Source organism: Vombatus ursinus, unplaced genomic scaffold, assembly GCF_900497805.2.
Source record: "Vombatus ursinus unplaced genomic scaffold, bare-nosed wombat genome assembly UNPS02014837.1, whole genome shotgun sequence".
NCBI classification, from domain to species: Eukaryota; Metazoa; Chordata; class Mammalia; order Diprotodontia; family Vombatidae; genus Vombatus; species Vombatus ursinus.
This window is the reverse complement of record NW_020954615.1, coordinates 5,885,424-5,903,851: the sequence shown is the minus strand read 5'-3', so window position 1 is coordinate 5,903,851 and position 18,428 is coordinate 5,885,424. Positions and strand designations below refer to the sequence as shown.

General features: G+C 43.8%; 1 protein-coding gene across 1 annotated transcript in view; it reads right to left on the bottom strand.

The window, feature by feature from the left end:
* Positions 1–18,428, bottom strand: part of DOCK5 (dedicator of cytokinesis 5) — a 245,450-nt gene that overhangs the window by 126,942 nt on the left and 100,080 nt on the right. Inside the window, exons 6-9 of the mRNA XM_027839938.1 lie at positions 11,169–11,317; positions 2,985–3,120; positions 2,334–2,491; positions 680–761 (exon numbers count right to left, since the gene is read on the bottom strand). Coding sequence (XP_027695739.1) covers positions 680–761; positions 2,334–2,491; positions 2,985–3,120; positions 11,169–11,317 — 525 coding nt within the window. The remainder of the gene's footprint in view (positions 1–679; positions 762–2,333; positions 2,492–2,984; positions 3,121–11,168; positions 11,318–18,428) is intronic.

The window sequence follows — 18,428 nt, the reverse complement described above, 5'->3', positions numbered from 1 at the left end:
AAAAAAAAAAAAAAAAAAAAAAAAAAAAAAAAAAAAAAAAAAAGCAGCTAAGTGGCACAGTGAATAGAGCTCCAGCCTTGGAGTCAGGAGGACCTGAGTTTAAATCCGGCCTCAGATGTTTCACACTTCCTAGCTGTGTGACCCTGGGCAAGTCACTTAATCCCGATTGCCTCATCAAAAAGCAAAAAAAAAAAAAAAAATTTATTTTCAAAAGAAGAAAACATGAAAGATAAACCTGTCTACAACTCAAAAATAAATGAATGAGGGGCAGCTAGGTGGTACAATGGATAGAACACAAGCCCTGGAGTCAGGAGGACCTGAGTTCAAATTTGGCCTCAGACACTTACTAGCTATGTGATCCTGGGCAAGTCACTTAACTCCAATTGCCTCCTTAAAAAATTAATGGGGAAAAAAAAATATATTATATATATGTATATGTTTATATGTATACACACACACACACACACACACACACACACACACACACATATGGAGGGGAAGGAAGGAGCGAGCTTAAGTGGTCCAACAAGTTATGAGAGGACCTGGGCAAAAGTCTCCCAGGACAGTCTATGATTTGCCCCATTGATGAGATCATGGAATACATTTCAGCAGGAATACAATGCACCTAATGAAAAAAAACTAAGGGAGAAACAGAGAAGAAAACAGGGGTGGGACTCACAGTGAAGACAGCCTGGAGATTATTGAGCTTCTCAATCTCCTTCGGCATCCCATTGCTGCCCCAGCGGATCAGGTAGTTCTCACTGGTGATATTAAAACGAGAAATGCAAGACTTGTCATCAGGGAAATGTCTGGGAAGGGGGGACTGGCGTGGGACTCATTAACTCTGACTAGCAGTCAGGAAGAACAACAATGTCACCCTTCTTTGTATTTTAACTGTTTGCTTTATTCAAGGAGATGGAGGACATAAGGCAGATGCCAATGGCCTTCCTCCTCAAACTCCTTTCTACTCATTGGTTATGTGTTTTGTCTATAATTAGATATGTACAGGTTGTTTCCTCATAGAATATAAGCTTCTTGAGGGCAGGGACTGTTTCACTTCTCTTTGTAAAAAAGCACAAGCTAGTGGATCAAGTGTTGGACTGTAAAAGTCATGAAAATCTGGGTTCAAATCTGGCCTCAGATATGTACTAGCTGTGTGACCTTGAGCAAATCACTTAACTTCTCTTTGCCTCTGTTTCCTCATCTGTAAAATGGGGATGATAATAGGACCTACCTCCCAGGGTTACTGGGAGGATCAAATGAGGTAAATATATGTAAAGCATGCTATAAATCTCAAACTTTAAAACATTAGCTATTACTATTATCATTAATATTATCATTATTATTATTATTATTATTATTATTAGTAGTAGTAGTAGTAGTAGTAGTAGTAGTTATAGTAGTAGTAGTAGTAGTAGTAATAGTAGTAGTAGTAGTAATTATAGTAGTAGTCATAGTAGTAGTAGTAGTAATAGTCCCAGGGCTTAGCACAGTGCCTGACACATAGTAGGACTTTAATAAAAGCTTTCCCCCCTGGCCCTGTTCCTGATTTTCTGGATTTCAAAACCATGCCTCTGCTGCTGTCAAATCCTGGAACATTGAACCCTTCTTGTGGTTTTTTCACCCTGAAATATACCCCTGCAAGACCTATCCCTCTTTTCTATTTGTGAGTTCCTTTCAGGGTCTCCATTTTATGGAGTAGGCCAGTCCAACCAGGCCTCATTCCCTCCCAGGCCTTTTCCTCATTTTTTGGACTTCAAAACCTTCTACCCCTCCTTTTGTGTGTAATGAATGTAAGAACCTGGAGGGTAGGGAATGACTTTCTTTTAGCTTGTATTTGCATCCCCAGTGTTTAGCTTAGCAGAGTACCTGATACTTAATAAATCTTAATAAATCTTCCTGGGCAGCTAGGTGGTACAGAGCTCCAGCCTTGGAGTCAGGAGGACATGAGTTCAAATCTGGCCTCAGACACTTGACACTTATTAGCTGTGTGACCCTGTGGGCAAGTCACTTAACCCTGATTGCCTCACCCAAAACAAAACAAGACAAAAAATAAATCCTTCTTCCTTCCCCCTTTGTCTTCCTTTTTGCCATCTCCCTTCTCCTTCTTCCTTCCCTCCCTCTCTCCCTCCATTCCTTCCTTCCTTCCTTCTTTCTGCCGTCATTGAGTAATAATCAGAGTGTGGGATCTGGCCACGTGTTGTCCAACACCACCCTTCCCTTATCTATAATTGCTTCTTAGGTTTCCTTCATGACGAAGTCAGACTAAGGCCATTGGATTTTGGGAGGGGTGAACAGGGTGCATTAGAAGGGGCTTCAGACACTCGCATTACCTGATAAATCTGGACTGATCAGGGTCGTAGAGGGCCATGAGCAGCTCAGCGTCCTCCCCAATATTGCAGACAAAGTTCTTGAAGTTGACATAGAGACAGTAGGTGTGCATCGTGTTGAAGATTGACTGGCCCCGCAAGTCCAGATTCTGTAGGATGGACTGAGGGCAGGAGGAAAGGGAGAAGACGAGTCTAGCTTAGGAAGGAAGGCCTGGGTTCAAATCCTTCCCCAGACACTTCCTAGCTGGGTGACTGGGAGGAGGTCACTGAATTCATCTAGAAAATGGGGATAATAATGCCTGTTTCTCCCACTTTCCTAGCAGACCTCTGTCAGCCTCAGTTTTCTCATCTGTAAAATAGAGATAATCATGAAACCTACTCCACATGATTGCTGTGAGAATCAATCAATATATGTGAAGGCTTTTCTTAAAGAGCTATAAATGCTGCCTGTTATTATCATCATGTCTCCCTGCTTTTATTTACTGATCTAGAAAGAGGACATATGGTTTTCTTATCTGAAGCTGTATGGTGCTGAGCCACTCAAGATGCAGATGCTACGAATGGTCCTTTCTGGGCCATCTTTAGAATAAACAGTTAACATGGAGAGGAGGGCGCGAGGGAGGGGGCTTTACCCTCCCATCCCAGGGGATGTACCTTCTCTTCTTGGATCCTTTCTTCAATCCTCTGGGAGGCTACTTCATGGGCCCTGAACAGGGCAATCGTGCTGGTCTCATCGGGATCCAAAATGTTTCCATTGTCATCTCGTACCACGAGGTCAAGTCCAAGCATCCTGGAAAGAGAGACAGGGAGAGTCGGTCCATATGAGAAAGACCTTCAAGGAGGGGATGGCTGCTCAGAAACGTCCATGAAAGCCAGTACTGCCTCAGTCCCTCAACCAGAAGGGGCAAGACCCAAAGAGCAGAGCCCTAGCTCAGGTGGGACACCTTGAAATCGATGGCCAGCCCTTCCATCCATTTGCTGCCTGACTTTGGCCAAAGGTCTCTGCTTCCTCCCTGCTTCAGCCTGTGCTTTGAAAAACACTGCCCTACGTGCCTTACACAAAAACTACAAATTGAAAGAGAGACAAAATAATATTTAATCCTGAAGCTCACAGGGAACCATTGGAATTTAGCCAGTCAGGGAGTGGCGTGATCAGCTCTGCCCTCGAGGAAGAACACTTTTACCACGTAGTGATTGACGGAATGGAGTAGAGAGAGGCTGGAGGCCGTCGCGTCGTGGCTGCGGTTGTCCAATTGTCCAGTCACGTCCCACTCTTCGTGACCCCGGGGACTTGTTTGTGGGGTTTTCTGGCAAAGATACTGGAGTGGCTTGCCATTACCTTCTTCAATGTCTTACTTTTGTAATTGTACACCATTTTATAGATGAGGAACTGAGGCAAATTGGGGTTAAGTGAGCTGAGGTCGGATTTAGGACTTATATCTTCCTGAGTCCATGGCTGGTGCTCTATCTACTGCACCATTTAGCTGCCCTGGCACAGAGTAAGCAATTAATAAATGCTTGTTGACCGACTCACCAAATGTGTGTGGTGCCCCTCATCTTCCTGCAGCTATGAGGTTAGCTGGAGGGCTGGGTGGAGGCACGTGGAATTGAAGAAGGGTACAGTTTCCCTATGCATCTGATAGTGTGGGTCCCTAGGTTTTAGTTTTGTTACAACTATAATGGGGCCAAGATCTGGGGAGAGGTAGGAACTGTACAGCCATCCCACCTGAATGTGGTAGGCTTCCATAATAATGCATCATGGAGATGCTTTGCTTGTGTTGGCCAAAGGCTCCATGCTTGCTTATGGACAGTGCGTGAATGAAATACACATCATATTCTGATCACACAAACTAACCTCATACACAATGGCCCCTTGGGACCAGAGCACCCTCACAGATGGCTATACTAAATCACAGACACTCTGTGCTCAATGAAGGGAATACCCATCATTGGAAGTACTGTTATTTCCAAGACCATTGAAAAGCAGTGTTGCCTATAGGTTAGGGGCATATAAGGGCAGTTAGGGGGCAGAGAGGATAGAACACTGGGCTTGGAATCCAGAAGACTCATCTTCGTGAGTTCAAATCTGGTCTCAGACATTTACTAGGTGTGTGACCTTGGACAAGTCATATACCCTCTTTGCCTCAGTTTCTTCACCTGTAAAATGAGCTAAAGAAGGAAATGGCAAACCACTCCCCATATCCACCAAGAAAACCCCAAATGGGGTCATGAAGAGTCGGATACAACTGAAACCACTCGACAAGACAACAATATAGGTTAGAGCACTGGAGTCTGAATTGGAAAGACCTGCCTTCAAATATGGAGATAATGCCTGTTTCAGCCAGTCTCCAAGGGAATAGTGGCAGAGCTGTGGATTTGGAGTCAAGACCCCACGGGCTCAATTTCTCCCTTAAGTCATTTACTAGGCAGGTCACGTGGGCCTCTGTTTCCTCACCCATAAAATAAGGGTCTCAGAGTCTGTAACCTCTCCTAGTTATGTCTTACAATCTTTTCTTACTGGGTTATTTTGAGGCTCAAAGCACTTAAAATGTCAAGGACTTTCCAGATATTAACATGCAATAGAAATACCAGTGACTGGTATCTTTATTGAGATGACTTTTTAAAAAATAATAATAATTGCCTTGCTAAGAGACCACCTACTAGGACCTGGGGACATGGCTATCTATGTTGGTGGGGAGCCCACACCAATTACAGATCTTTCTAAGGATTAAAATGTAGGTGCTGCTATAATGCTTAATAATTACCTTACAAAACATGATTCTTTTCTCAGGATAATTCCAAAGATCAGCAAATGAGCAGGTCTGCTTTTTTTTTTTTTAGGTTTGGCACACCCAGATTATCTCGGTTTCACAAACTGAACAACCGTGGGCCATTGCCTATGGGCCCACATTGTAACCCTATGGAGCCATAAAGGGCCCCCCCTCAAAAATCAGGGACGTTGGGATGCACAATCATTTGTGCCACTTTGTGCAGCAGCTTGGAGACTGGCAGAGCAAAGTAGAGCCCAGAATTTGGCCTCCACCTCCTGTACACTGGTCCTCAGCTATTGGACCCCATGGATGACAAACAGAGGAAAAGGAAAAGCGGCCTAGAAAACAAGAGTCTCTCATTTGCCTCCTCCTGAGCCCAAGCATCTTCATTAACTACAAGCTAGAGGAGGCTTGGCAGGTTTTGCTCTGAGTCGGCCAGGCCCACAGGCCTCCTGATTTCTGCTTAAACCCATGAAAGTGGGGCTTGGCTGCAGAGAAGGCCTAACCCCTGGCATGGTGATGGGGCAGCCTCATTTCCTGACTGGCGTCCAAGGGCTGGCCGGGGCAGGCAGGCACAAGCTGCCCTGGAGAGGAGCGGGGGAGGTGGATGTCAAGGTTCTCGGGCCCTCTGTGGCCCAAAGCCCAAGGAGACTAGGCTGGCTCGTGGGCAGGGCCAGAGTGGCCTCAGATATCTCCCACAATCATACTGCAGGCATCTTGAAAGTCCTTGATGAGGAGTGAAAAAATATCCTTCCAGGGTCTCAGGGAGCCTTCTTTTGTTTGTAAAGCCCTCCTCATGTGTGAATTCCTTTGGGCCTCACAATAACCCCTTAAAGAAGGATCACAGCACCACAGATTTAGAGATGGAAGGAGTTTTAGAGGCCATTGAATCAAAAAGATCCATTTTACAGGTAAGGAGACTGAGGGCCAGAGAATTTAAGTGGAACAGCATCTGAGGTGGGACTTTAACCCAGAAAACTCTCTTTAGCTACCTTCAAGAGGATGAGGAAGATGGTTATAATTAATATTCTTCTTAATTTTTCAAATAGGGAAACTGAGGCTCAGAGAGGTAGAGGAATTCACCCCTAGTCACACAGCTAGCAAAATGAAAACTCTCAGGTCTTGTGACTCCAAATCCAGGGCCTCTAGTATTATGTCCACTTTACAGATAAGGAAACTTGAGTCTTAGAAAAGTAAAATGACTTGCCTAAGATGATGCAGTTAATAACTACTGGAATCAAGATTTGAACACAGGTGACCCTGGGCAAGTCACTTAACCCCATTGCCTAACCAAAAAGAAAAAAAAAAAAAGATTTGAACACAAGTCATTCCCTTGTCCATGTTCAGTGCTCTTTCCATATCACCATGACAGGGGAAAAGCTGGCTCATTAAAGAAAGAAAACATCTGAGAGAACCCAGATAAGGCTTTTAAAACCAATGGATACCCATTTATTTAATTAATCAGTCAAAAAAGCACTTATTAAGTGTTTTCTATTTGCCAGGCACCGCGTTGGGTGCTGGAGAAATAAAGACAAAAATGAAATAGTCTCTGTCCTCAAGAAGCTTACATTCTATGGGGATACAACATATGTGTGTAAAAATATGTAAAATAAAGCCAATATCATTGGGGAGGAGAGATCATTAGGAGCTGCACAGAACAGGAAAAGCTCTTGTGGGAGGTAGCACTTTAGGGGAGATTTTAAGGCAAGAGGGGATTCTATGAGGCCAAGGTGAGGAGTGAGTGCTTTCCAGACACGATGGCTGGCCAATACCAAGGCCCGGAGATGAGTGATAGAGATGAGTGTGCAAGCAGGCCACTGTAGAGGGATCAGAGCATATGGAGGGGACCAAATAATAAAGGTTAGATTGGCAAGAGCACTCAATGCCCAAACAACGTATATTTTATCCCAGAAATAACAGGGAAGTAATGGACTTTGGTGATGGTGCCGGAGTAGCATAGTCAGACCTACGCTTGAGAAAAATCACTTTGGCAGTGAAGTACAGGACAGATTGGAGTAAGGAGCATGGGGTAAGTAATATCAATCAGCCAACCAACAACCACTTATTAACTATCCATTCTGTACTAGGTACTGGGGACACAGAAACAAAGAATGAAACAATCCCTACTCTCAAGTGTACAGTATTATAATCTATTTGGAAGGCAGCATGTGTTTGTGTGTATTATGCGTATGTACACATATTGCATACATAAGTAAACATGTGCATATTTATATACAGGATAAATACAAGGAAACGGGGGGCAGGGCGTCAGGCTTTGTCTTGAAAGAGGATTCTATGAGGCCAAGGTGAGGAGGGGTGCATTCAAGGCATGGGGGACAGCCAGGGCAAAGTCAGAGAGATGGGAAGTGATTGCCACCAGCGAGGACTAGTGAGAAGAGACATTTAGCTGGATGGTCGAGTGTGGGAAATGGAATATTGGATAATGATGCCAGAAAGGTTGTCGTGAAGGGCTTTAGAAGTCAAGTAAAGGAATTTTATCTTATCCTAGAGGCAAAAAGTAGCCATTGGGGTTTATGGAGCAAGGGAGTGATGCAGTCACACCTATACTGGAGAAAAATCAATTTGGCAGCAATAGAGAATGTATTATAATGGGGGGTAATATGTGAAAGACCAATTAGGAGGCCAGTGTACTAGCCCAGGATGGGTGAGGAGGATGTCAACTAACACGGTGGTCCAGCTAGCAGAGAGAGACTTTTTGGAGGTAGAAACAACCGAGATTTGGCAGCTGATTGGAGAGTAGAAAGCTAAGGATAGAGCTGGGGTCCAAAGCCTAGGCATTTGGAAGGGTGGCAGTGACTCCAATAGGAATAGGGTCATTGGATAGAAGGGTATCTTTGGGGGAAAGAGGATAAGTTCTGTTTTGGATATGAAATGGGGAGCCACTGAGGTTTGCTGAGTAAGGAAGTGATACAGTCAGATGTGTGCTTTGGGAAGATCGTTTTGGTAGTTGTATGGAGGATGTATTAGTGAGGGGAGAGATCTGAGACAGGGAAATGATGTAGGAGCCATTTGTGGAACAATATTCCAATTGATTGTGTCATGACAGAAGAAATCATGATAAAGGAACATTGTAGAAAATTACTAGCTCTGAGAGATACTGAATGTGAGGAATTCACAGAATTGTGAGAAGACTTTTATGAAAGAATATAGGGCAAAGCAATTAGAACCAATACAAAGAAATGACTGCATTAAGGTAAATGAAAAGAACCTAAAATGAAGGCAAGCGCTCAGTAACTGTAATGGCCAATCTAAGCCCCTAGAGAAGGGATGACAAAAAAGCAGCTCCCTCCTTTCAGCAAGAGATGTGGAATGTTTTTTACACTGTCATAAATGGTTGCTGTGTTGGGTGGTTTTGCTTGTCTGTCTTTCTTTCCTTTGAGGAAATGTTCACTGGGAAGATGTGTGTGTATGTGTATGCTGTGTGTGTGTCTGTGGGAGTAGATCCCAAAACAAATAAGATACAAAAGCAAAGGGCATCCATAACATTAATGTTTTTTTATAAGATTTCAGATTGCTAGGTAGTATCCTTGGGCTTAAGCATAAATACTTCTATAGAATAACAGCAACATTTGGTAAAGTTTGATCCTGCCCAGTGGAGAGTATACTGAATTATATAGACTCCAGTTAATTTCTAATCCTTTCGTTAATAGCCCTTTATTGTACTATAGCCAGTAAGAGATGCATTTTAATATTTCTGTTTCTCTACATTTGTTTATGAGATTTTTATAACTTAATATATGGTCAATTTTTATAAAGGTGCCATGCACAGTTGAAAAACACGTACACTCATTTTTATTCCCATCCAGTAATCATCAGAGATCTATCCTATCTAGTTTTTCTAAAATTTTATTCAGGTAGATTCTTCCCTGGGTCCTAAACCAACACCTAGGGATCTTCCAGAGGGATCGGGAGCCTGCACTCACTGTCCAGAGCTCTAGAGATAGGCCTATAGCACAAGTGATGCTCAGAACCTAACTGAGCCTCAGCTGAGGCAAGCAGCCCAGGGCCCGGATTACTGACCTAATTGGGTCTAAGAGCTCGGAGCCTTTAGCTTCAAATTGCTCAAAGCATAATGCGGACAACAGTACTCTTTGGACAACCGTAGAGGAGGGTTTCCCAGAGGAGCAGGGATCTTAGAACCAGCCCCTAGAGCTCACTTTAGGCCAGCAATACTGGGTTGCCCAGAGCATATCACTGGAACAATTAATAGAAAAAACAAACAAAAGAAAAAGGGTTATCATGAGGCCAGACCTGCCCAAGGCACTAACTACAAAATACTTAACAGCAAAGCCCCAAAGAAAAACAGTTGACCATAAGATTGATAAGAATTTGAAAAAGAAATTATTCAAGAGTTAAAAATTAATTAAAATGTTATAATAAATGAAATGAGTGTGATATGGGCAAGAAGTGGATAAGAAATGAAAGTTTTGGGGAAAAGACCTGGAAAGAGATTTAATAACTGGACACAAACTGTACAAAACCTTACCCAAGTAACAGACTCACTGAAATTCAGAATGGACCAAAATTCTTGACTCCATGAGACAATGAAAAAATATTACAACAAAGAAGCAAAATGAAAAATGGAAGCAATTATAGCAATTGAACAGTCAAACAAATCAAAGAGAGATCATTTAAGAATCACTGAACTACCTGAAAGACACAAGCAAAAAATAATAAGAGCCTAGAAATCAATTTCACAAAATCATAAAGAAAAATGCCCGGATCGCCTATTACCAGCAAAGTGGAAACAGAAGCAATTGACCATTTTATGGCCAAATTCCAAAGCTTCCAGGTTAAAAAAAAAATGCTTTGAACACTCAAAATGAAAAAAATTAAAATACTAAGGAGCCACAATCTAGCTCACACAAGATTGAGTAGCTTCCACTCTAAAGGAACAAAGAGCAAAAAATGAGATATTCTGAAAAGCCAAAGATGTGTGTTTACAACCAAGAATAACCTGCAGGGATTTTCATTCTTCTTTTTCCCACGATGGGAGTGGAGGGAAGAGAATTCATGGGAGAGAGACCAGATGCTTGTTAATTGAAAAAAAAATTAATAAAAAATTAAAATCGGAAAACATCTTTATTCAAGACCTTAACTTCTTTCTAGTCATTTTTCATTAGCTTTGATAGCTTTGAAAGGGAACACTGAGGTCTTTCAGTATTAAAGTTTTGCTATTTCTCCTTGTAATTCATTACTTTTCTTCCTTTATGTGTTTATATACTATACGATTCAGTCTATATGTGTGAAGTAGTGACATTAATAGAAGTCAGAAGGTCTGGGGTCTACTAACTTGGTGGTAACTAACAGTCACTTTCTTGTTCCATACCTCAGGTTTCCTCATCTGTAAGAGGTGGATGATAACCCCTGTTGTACCCCCATCCAGCAAACGTGTCAAATGATTTGCAAAAACAACAAAGTTTTACTATTCACTCACTCATTTATCAAGCACCTACTATAAAGATCAGCAATCTGATCACTGGGTTTTCCCCATGACGCAGACAGCATGGCCCAATGGGAAGATCCGTGGATACGGAGTCAGAGGAGTGAGGTTCAAATCCTGCTTTCTACACTATCCGTGAAGTCACTTAGCCTCTCTAGGTCTCTGGTTCTCATCCGTAAAACAAAGTGGGGTTGGGATAGCTGGTGTCTATTGTCCATCCCTTCAGGGCCTATCTATGCTCTTCCTTGTCGCCCCAGAGTTCAGCACAGTGCCTGACCCAAAGGGTCCGACAATGCTTGGCACCAAGGCTGCCTTTGGAGCCTCAGAACAGCTGGAAGCTTCACCAAAGGCTTTCCTCACAACCATTCCAAAGAGGAAGTACACGTGTTATTGCCCCCATTATACAGAGCAGGAAACTGTGGTTGAGAGCTAAGTGCTCTCTAAGGCCTTACAGAGGGGGAAGGGGAGGAGGAGTAGGGTTTCGGTTACTTTATAAGGAAGTGGGGCTGCCAGCATTATTCATCCACCATTAATAAGGTCCACTGGCCTTCGGGAAGAGTCCCAGGCAGAAGGCCGCCCTGCCAGGGTTCCGCCCCAGCTCACCTGTTGCCGTGATCGATCTTGGCTGTGACCTTCTTCTTGAGCTCAGCCAGCTCATCCTTGGGGAGGGTCCCTGACAGGATCTGAGACCTCCACTCAATCAGGCTGTAGGTCATTTGCTGCAGCTGGCGGAAGAGGGTAACCTTGTTGTTCTGTAGGGAGGAAAGGAAAAAGGCTCTGAAAGGACCCCAGGCTGGAGTAAGTCTGAGCAAAGAGGCAGAGATGGCATTTATGGCCATCCCCTCCTTCAGGGAGCAGGGCAGCAGAGCAGAGCCCCCTCCCCCACTTCTGGCAACAGGGAGGGGTTTGTGCTGATGCATCCACATTCTGACCTGGTCTTCTTTGGGACCAATGACATGTATGCATTTGGGAGTCGGCAAGCCAGGGTTAGTGGTGGATCACTGGATCACTGGATTACAGAGTCAGTGCTAGAAGATCATTGAAGCCATCCCTCACATTTCGCAGATGGGGACCTGAGGCACAGTGAGTTTTTATGCCTTGCACAGGGTCACACAGTTACTATGTATATGGAGCGAGACTGGAATCCAGGTCTTCCTGGCCGGAGCGCTGTCCCTGGACTATTCTCCCTTTCACCCCAGTGGCCTGACAACTCTGACTTGTGTAACCTCCTACTCCACCTGCTGATTCGTCTTGGGAACCTCTACTTGAGGAAATACCTGCATCAGCCATGCACACTCGGGACTCTACCCAGCCCTCGACTCCCCTGACTTTCCAGACTCCTCCACCTGAATTCCACCCCAGTATGCTCCTCACACCCTCCGGAGCTTTTCATGGAAGCACCTGGAGGGCAGGAACTGTTTTTATTTGGGCTTTTATTTGTATTCCCAGCTCTTAGCACAGTGTTTGATCCATAGTAAGTGCTTAATAAGTATTCTATTTCTCAATTCATCTATGTATCTATCATCTTTATTTATCTATGTAGCCATCTATCTATGTATCTATCGATTGATCAGTCTATCATCTCCAACATCTTTGTTTATCCACATCTATCTACCTGTCTACCTACCTATATGGCTGTCTACCTGTCTATTTAATCTGTCTATCCACATCTGTCTATCATCTATCTATATCTATTTACATCTATTTATCTGTCTATCCACATCTATCTATCATCTACCTATATCTATCTTCATATATCTATTTATCTGTTTATCCACATCTATCTGTCTATCCACATCTGTCTATCTATCTAGTCACCCACTATTCACACGCTGCCTCTCTCTTCTGTGGATTGGAGACCCAATTTTTGGGTATGAATTTCATAGTCTTAAGTTTTGTTTTGTTTTGGTCTAGACCTTTGATTTTTCTTTTTCAGCCAGAGACAAGGTTTATAAAAAATCCACCATGTTGGCCAGACTCTTAAGGAATCTGAGCGCCTGTGAGCTATTGGCTAGATTGTAAAAATCTGAGCAGTGGCTAGATTATAAGAGTCCGAGCCTGGACCTTTGAATTTTTTTCCATGGTGAATTCCTTGATATGGAAACTCCTGAGACCAATGCAGATGAGCAAGTGTGAGTCAAATCTTGCCTTTGATGTTCATCACCCATGTGACCTTGGGGACAAGGTCAGGTGACCTCTAAGGATCACCCTGGACCTCAGTTTCCTTGTCTGTAAAACAAGGAGGTTGGGTTAGATGGCCTGAGGTCCTATTCTGCTCCAACTGTGGTGGCATTGTTTTTCTTCTGTCTCTGTATTCCCAGGACCTCAAACAGGGATAAATAGCAAATGCTTGATGGACAACGAGTAGTCCTGAGTATTGAGAGGCATGTGACTTGTCCACAGTCACAAAGCTGACAGGTTCTGAAACTAGGTTTTCCTGATTCCGTAATCAGCTCTGTAGCCAACACTCTACTCAACTAGCCACGTTGCCTCTCTTATCTTAAGTCAAGCCTTGTCAAGAATCATGAAATATGTAGACTGCAGGGCGAGTTTAAAGCTCCTATAAGTAAATACCTCTAGTTTCATGGATAAGAGGCAGAGCCTTACGGGAAACCCAGGGCTCTTTCTACCATTATGCCTCTTCTAAGGAGGAGTTTTGAAAGTCTCTCCATTAACAAACTACTCTCACAAGGAAGTCAATAGCTCAGTCATTACATCAAGATTTGCAAAAAAAAACCCCAAAAAGCAAAAACCCTTCACAAGATGAGAAAGGTAGAATTAGTAACTTCTCAGAAAAAAAAACCAAAACTGGAGTTTTCAGTGGCCTACAAGCTCAACATTAGTAAACTGTGTGATATGACAATCCAAAAAAAACCCCTAATACTAACGTTAATATTAATAACAGTGAACATTTGTATATCATTTACTATGTGCCAGGCACTGTGCTAAGCTCTTAAGAGAGTCATATCACACAGCTAGGTGGCGAAGTGGATGGAGCACCAGCCCTAAAGTCAGGAGGACCTGAGTTCAAATCTGGCCTCAGACCAAACACTTGACACTTACTAGCTGTGTGACCCCGGGCAAGTCACTTAACCCCAATTGCATAAAAGAAAAAAAAAAAGAGAGAATCGTATCATTCTTTTTCACTCGGGCTGAGTCCTCTTGGGGATCTGGGATGCATAACGTGTAACGACCACTTGACCCTTTGGTTGAAAAAAGTTTTATTATTCACTCATTCATTCATTACTTATTTGTCAAGCACCTACTATGTGCTTGACAATATGTGAAGTAAATGAAGCAATCTCTGTCCTAAAGGAGCCTCCATTCTGTTGGAAGTGATGAAATGACCAGAGCCTTAGATTCAGGCTCAGCAGTCCTCTGTCTGTAAGTCTTGTTTCTGACACCCATTAGATGGATAAGTGAACTTTTCAGAATTTTTATTTCCTTGTCCGTCGATGTAGATGGGTTCTGACCGTCTTTGCATGCCTAGGGCTTAGCACAGTACCTGGCACACAGTCAGTGCTCACTGACTGACTGACTGATATCTGGTGGATCCTCTAGCTCTGGGTGCCATATTTGGGGAAGGACACTGATCAACACTAGCTGATCTCTAAGCAGGAGACCAGGACTATGAGAAGCCTAGAGACTATACTTTGTGAGGATCATTTGAAGGAACTGCAGGTCTTTGGCTTAAAGAAGACTTGGGGGAAAGGGGGAATCATAACCATTTCTTCAAGGATGCGAAATACTTTTATGTGAAAGAAGGATGAGATTTGCTTTGATTGCTCCCAGAGTGCAGCAGTGGGTGAAGGCAGATTTCAGCCCAATCTGAGGAGAAAGAGCCCACTGGAGAATGGACCTTCTTGGGAGGCATGGACCCCTCCTCCCCCAACTGGAGGGTTTTGAGACAAAGGAGATCTACCACTACCAGGCATGTTATTCAGACGATTCTTATTTGGGGTAAGAACTGAATTCAGTGTCCTTCAGATCATTTCCCTTTTCTATCCTGCCAACCAACCGGGCTCCAGAAAAGCATAAAACAGGGTGTTTTTGGTGGTTATTGTTGTTAAAACTTGCTTCTGATAAGCAGAGGCCCACCCAGACTTCTCGGGCAGCTCTACTAAAGATAGGGCAATACTGAGGTCGAGCTGAAGTTGCCCTGGGAAGCGTCAGAAGGGGGTGAGAAATCCAGCCCGCTCTTCATTATGACATCGGGGGTTCCAAGCTGATAAGAAAAAGTGATCTTTTTGCTCATAGACTCCCAGATTCTTCGAGATGAAAAGCAGCTCATCCAGAGTATGCCAGAACATGAATTCCCCCGGCTCCATTTCTTTCGAGGCAAGCGGACAGGAAGCTAGCTGGATGATCTCTTCATTATACATGACATGGGTTCAAGAGGCCCCAGGCAGTCTCTGCTTTGTTCTTGCCCGTGCTCCTTCCTCTCTAGTTTCAATTAAATTAGAGCCTGTCAAAGCCACTCTAATGAAGACCTCTGCATGCCAGCCCTGTGTGCCAAGTCCTCGCCAAAAGGAGGGTGAGAGCAGCCACTCTATTTAATTTCCCCCTGTCATCAGAAAGCCCAACAAGTGAGCTGAAGGCCTCAATTGTCCCCTTTACTTTAAAGAAATTAGTTTAGAGAGTGCACTCCAGGGGGGTGCCAAGGAGAGGGGTCATTGGAAGAGAGTGCCTATGCAAATGGAGACGTGGAAAAGGGCAGTGCTTCTGAGAAAGTGCAGCCAGCCTCTGGGATAGATCACAGGTCTTAAATGAGAAGAAGCCTTAGTGGCCAGTGAGTCTGACTTGCTCATTTTGCAGATGAGAAGACTGAGACTCAGACTTGTCCAGGGTCAAGATCATTGGTTCATAGATCTGGAGTGAGAATGGACCACGGAAGGTATCTCTTTTAGTCCCTTCATTTTACAGACGAACAGACCAAGGCCTCAGAAAGGTGAGAAGTACCACTGATCTAGATTCCAAAGGGGTTTTCTTTTTTGTTTTGTTTTGTATTTTTTTTTTTTCATTTTTAGGCAATTGGGGTTAAGTGACTTGCCCAGGGTCACAAGCTAGTAAGTGTCAAGTGTCTGGTCAGAGGCCGCATTTGAACTCAGGTCCTCCTGACTTCAGGGCCGGTGCTCTATCCACTGCGCCACCTAGCTGCCCCTCCAAAGGCTTTTATAAGCCTTGCAGTCTATCCTTCATTTATAGACAAGGAAATTAAGATCCAAGGAGGTTACAAAATCTGTCCCAAGTCATACAGATGGTAATCATCAAAAGTGGGATTTGAACCCAGGGCTTCTGCCTCCTGGGCCACAGCTCTTTCTATTATCACATGAAAAAGTCCATCAAACAAAGTCAGAATGGAAGGGGAGGGAATGGGAATCCAACCATCACTTTTCTCTTTACACAGTAATTACCACGTCATATCTCCCCTCTCATTAACTTCAGAATTGGAAGGGAGAGTGAGAGGGAGGGGAGGTCTCATGGGCCTGCAGATCACAAATGAAATATTTGAAAAACTGAGTGAAGGTTTCCATAGGAATGTTCTTTTCTTAGTAATGAACCACAGGGACCTAATTTGGAGTTCTTTCATTGGTGAAATTACTCCTGGGAGCACAGACCTAGGGACACGGTGAACACCATCAGTCTAAAAAAAATTGAGTTTAAGGGTGATGAGTCCTGCAGGAAAGAAAGAATAAGTCATTATGATCTCCAAGTTCATAGGGCCATAGATTTAGAGCAGGAAGGGACTTTCGAGGCCATCTAGTTCAAAGCCATCACTTGGCGGAAGATGGACCCAACAGGATTGAGTGAGGTCGCAAAGATATTTACAACAGCAGAGCTGGGGGTCCAACCAGGTCCTTGGATTCCCAACGTGGTCCCCTTCCCCTGGATCATACTATTCTTGCCATTGCTGTCTTCTTTTTCACACGAATGAATGACAAAGCCAATAGCCAATGTTTCTCCAGCAGATCTCTGTGGATCTTCAATCTATTTGCTTGGCAACTTTTCGGAAAGAAAGACTTAAAACCCCAGTTGTTATTCACTGGTTCTCTGGATTTTATGTATCTACTGAAATCTCTCTAAGGAGGGTCCTTCCCTCTTTTAAAATGGAAACAGACTTCAGAAATTGCAAGGTGACAACCACCAGGGTGAGATTTCCTTTGAAGTCCCATGTTTAGTCATGGGTGATTCATTCAAGGAGGGAGATTGACTTGTCCAGGACAGGGGCTAAGAAAGTGAAAGGCCCGAAGATCAGGTCAACAAAGGAATGAATGGCTGAAGGACGCTGGGTTGTTTAGCCCGAAGAAGAGATTAAGACTTAAGGTAAACATGGCAGTCATCTTTACATATTATAAGGGGCAGCAGCAGAAATATTTCCATGTGTGATACTTCCTCATAGAGGAAAGAAGTGGGTGGGAAGAGCATGGAGGCAGATATTAGGTTAAATTCAGATTTCAGGAAAAAACCTCCTAACATGTAGAGCCAACCCAGCCTTGTTGAGACCCAGCGTGGAACGGGTACAGGGAAAAGTAACCAGGACGGGAGGGGGAGGCCTTAAAATCATGCCAAAGGAGCATTTCTTTGAGGGCACTGAGAATGTCCAGCCTGGAGGAAAGAGAGATTTCAGGAGAGAAAAAAAGATATAAAATCACCAGGAATTATTGAAAAGGTTGTTAAAAAGTGAGAACATATCTAAGAGGAAGGTAAGCCATGGGGTGAGGGAATTCATGTGACGTGGATGTGATGAGTGATCAGAGGGACTGGGAATGATTAGTTTGAAGGTGAGAAGACACAGGGCACCCAGAACACACACACACAGCCAGAAGGAGCCTTGCAGGTCAACTTGTCCAGTGTCCTGGATGGGACACAGTTTACAGACAGGAAACCTGAGGCCCAGAGGAGACGCTCAATAACAGTCATGCTGAAACCACAGCAGAGACTTGTCAGAGGTACTGCACTAGGAATTCCCTTTCAAAAGTTCTTTATCATGACTTTGCCATGACTATACCATTTATATTTTTACAAAAGAAAAGGAAAATTCTTTCCCAATGGCATGGTTCCCCCTGCAGGCTGGGGACATGGTCAAGGGATGAATGCTTACAGGCCTGCCTGAGTCTATCATTCTTTTCTGATCCTTAGGCAAGAACTCTCCTACTCTGCAATATGACAGGATAAACACAGGCCTCCAGCTGAGATACCACCCCAATGTTATCTGAACCAGTGCCAGCTACCAATGGGTGGGTTGGTGCCAGTTCTGTGGAACAGTCTATTTGCCCAAGAAGGCTGGCTGAGTCTTTATTTAAAGGAGCACTTTTAAACTACCCTGACTATGAGATTGTTGTTGTCCAGCAGTTTTTCAGTTGTGTCTGACTCCTCATGACTGGAGTGGTTTGTTATTTCCTTCTCCAGCTCATTTTACAGATGAGGAAACTGAGGCAATCAGGGCTAAGCGACTTGCCCACAGTCACCCAGGTAGTCAGTGTCTGAGGCCAGATTTGAACTCAAGAAGATGAGTCTTCCTGACTCCACGGCCAGTGCTCTATCCACTGTGCCACCTGGCTGTCCTATGAGATTAATGTATGAGTATGAGATTAATCCAATCTAAAGCTGGATGACAATAAAACAGAGGCCAAAGGTTGACTTACTAGATCTCCATGATGGAAGGGACTTGTCAGGTAGTGTGCTGAAGTGGTAAGAGCACCCGAATGAGGGCTCGAGACACCTGGGTTCTGGTTCACTAACTTCCCTTTCCTGGAGTTGGACAATCTGGGCTGGAATCTGTTCTCTGCTACTTATTATCAGTGTGACAGTGGGTGAGTCACTTCCTCTCTCTGACCCTCAGTTTCTTCATCCATAAAATTC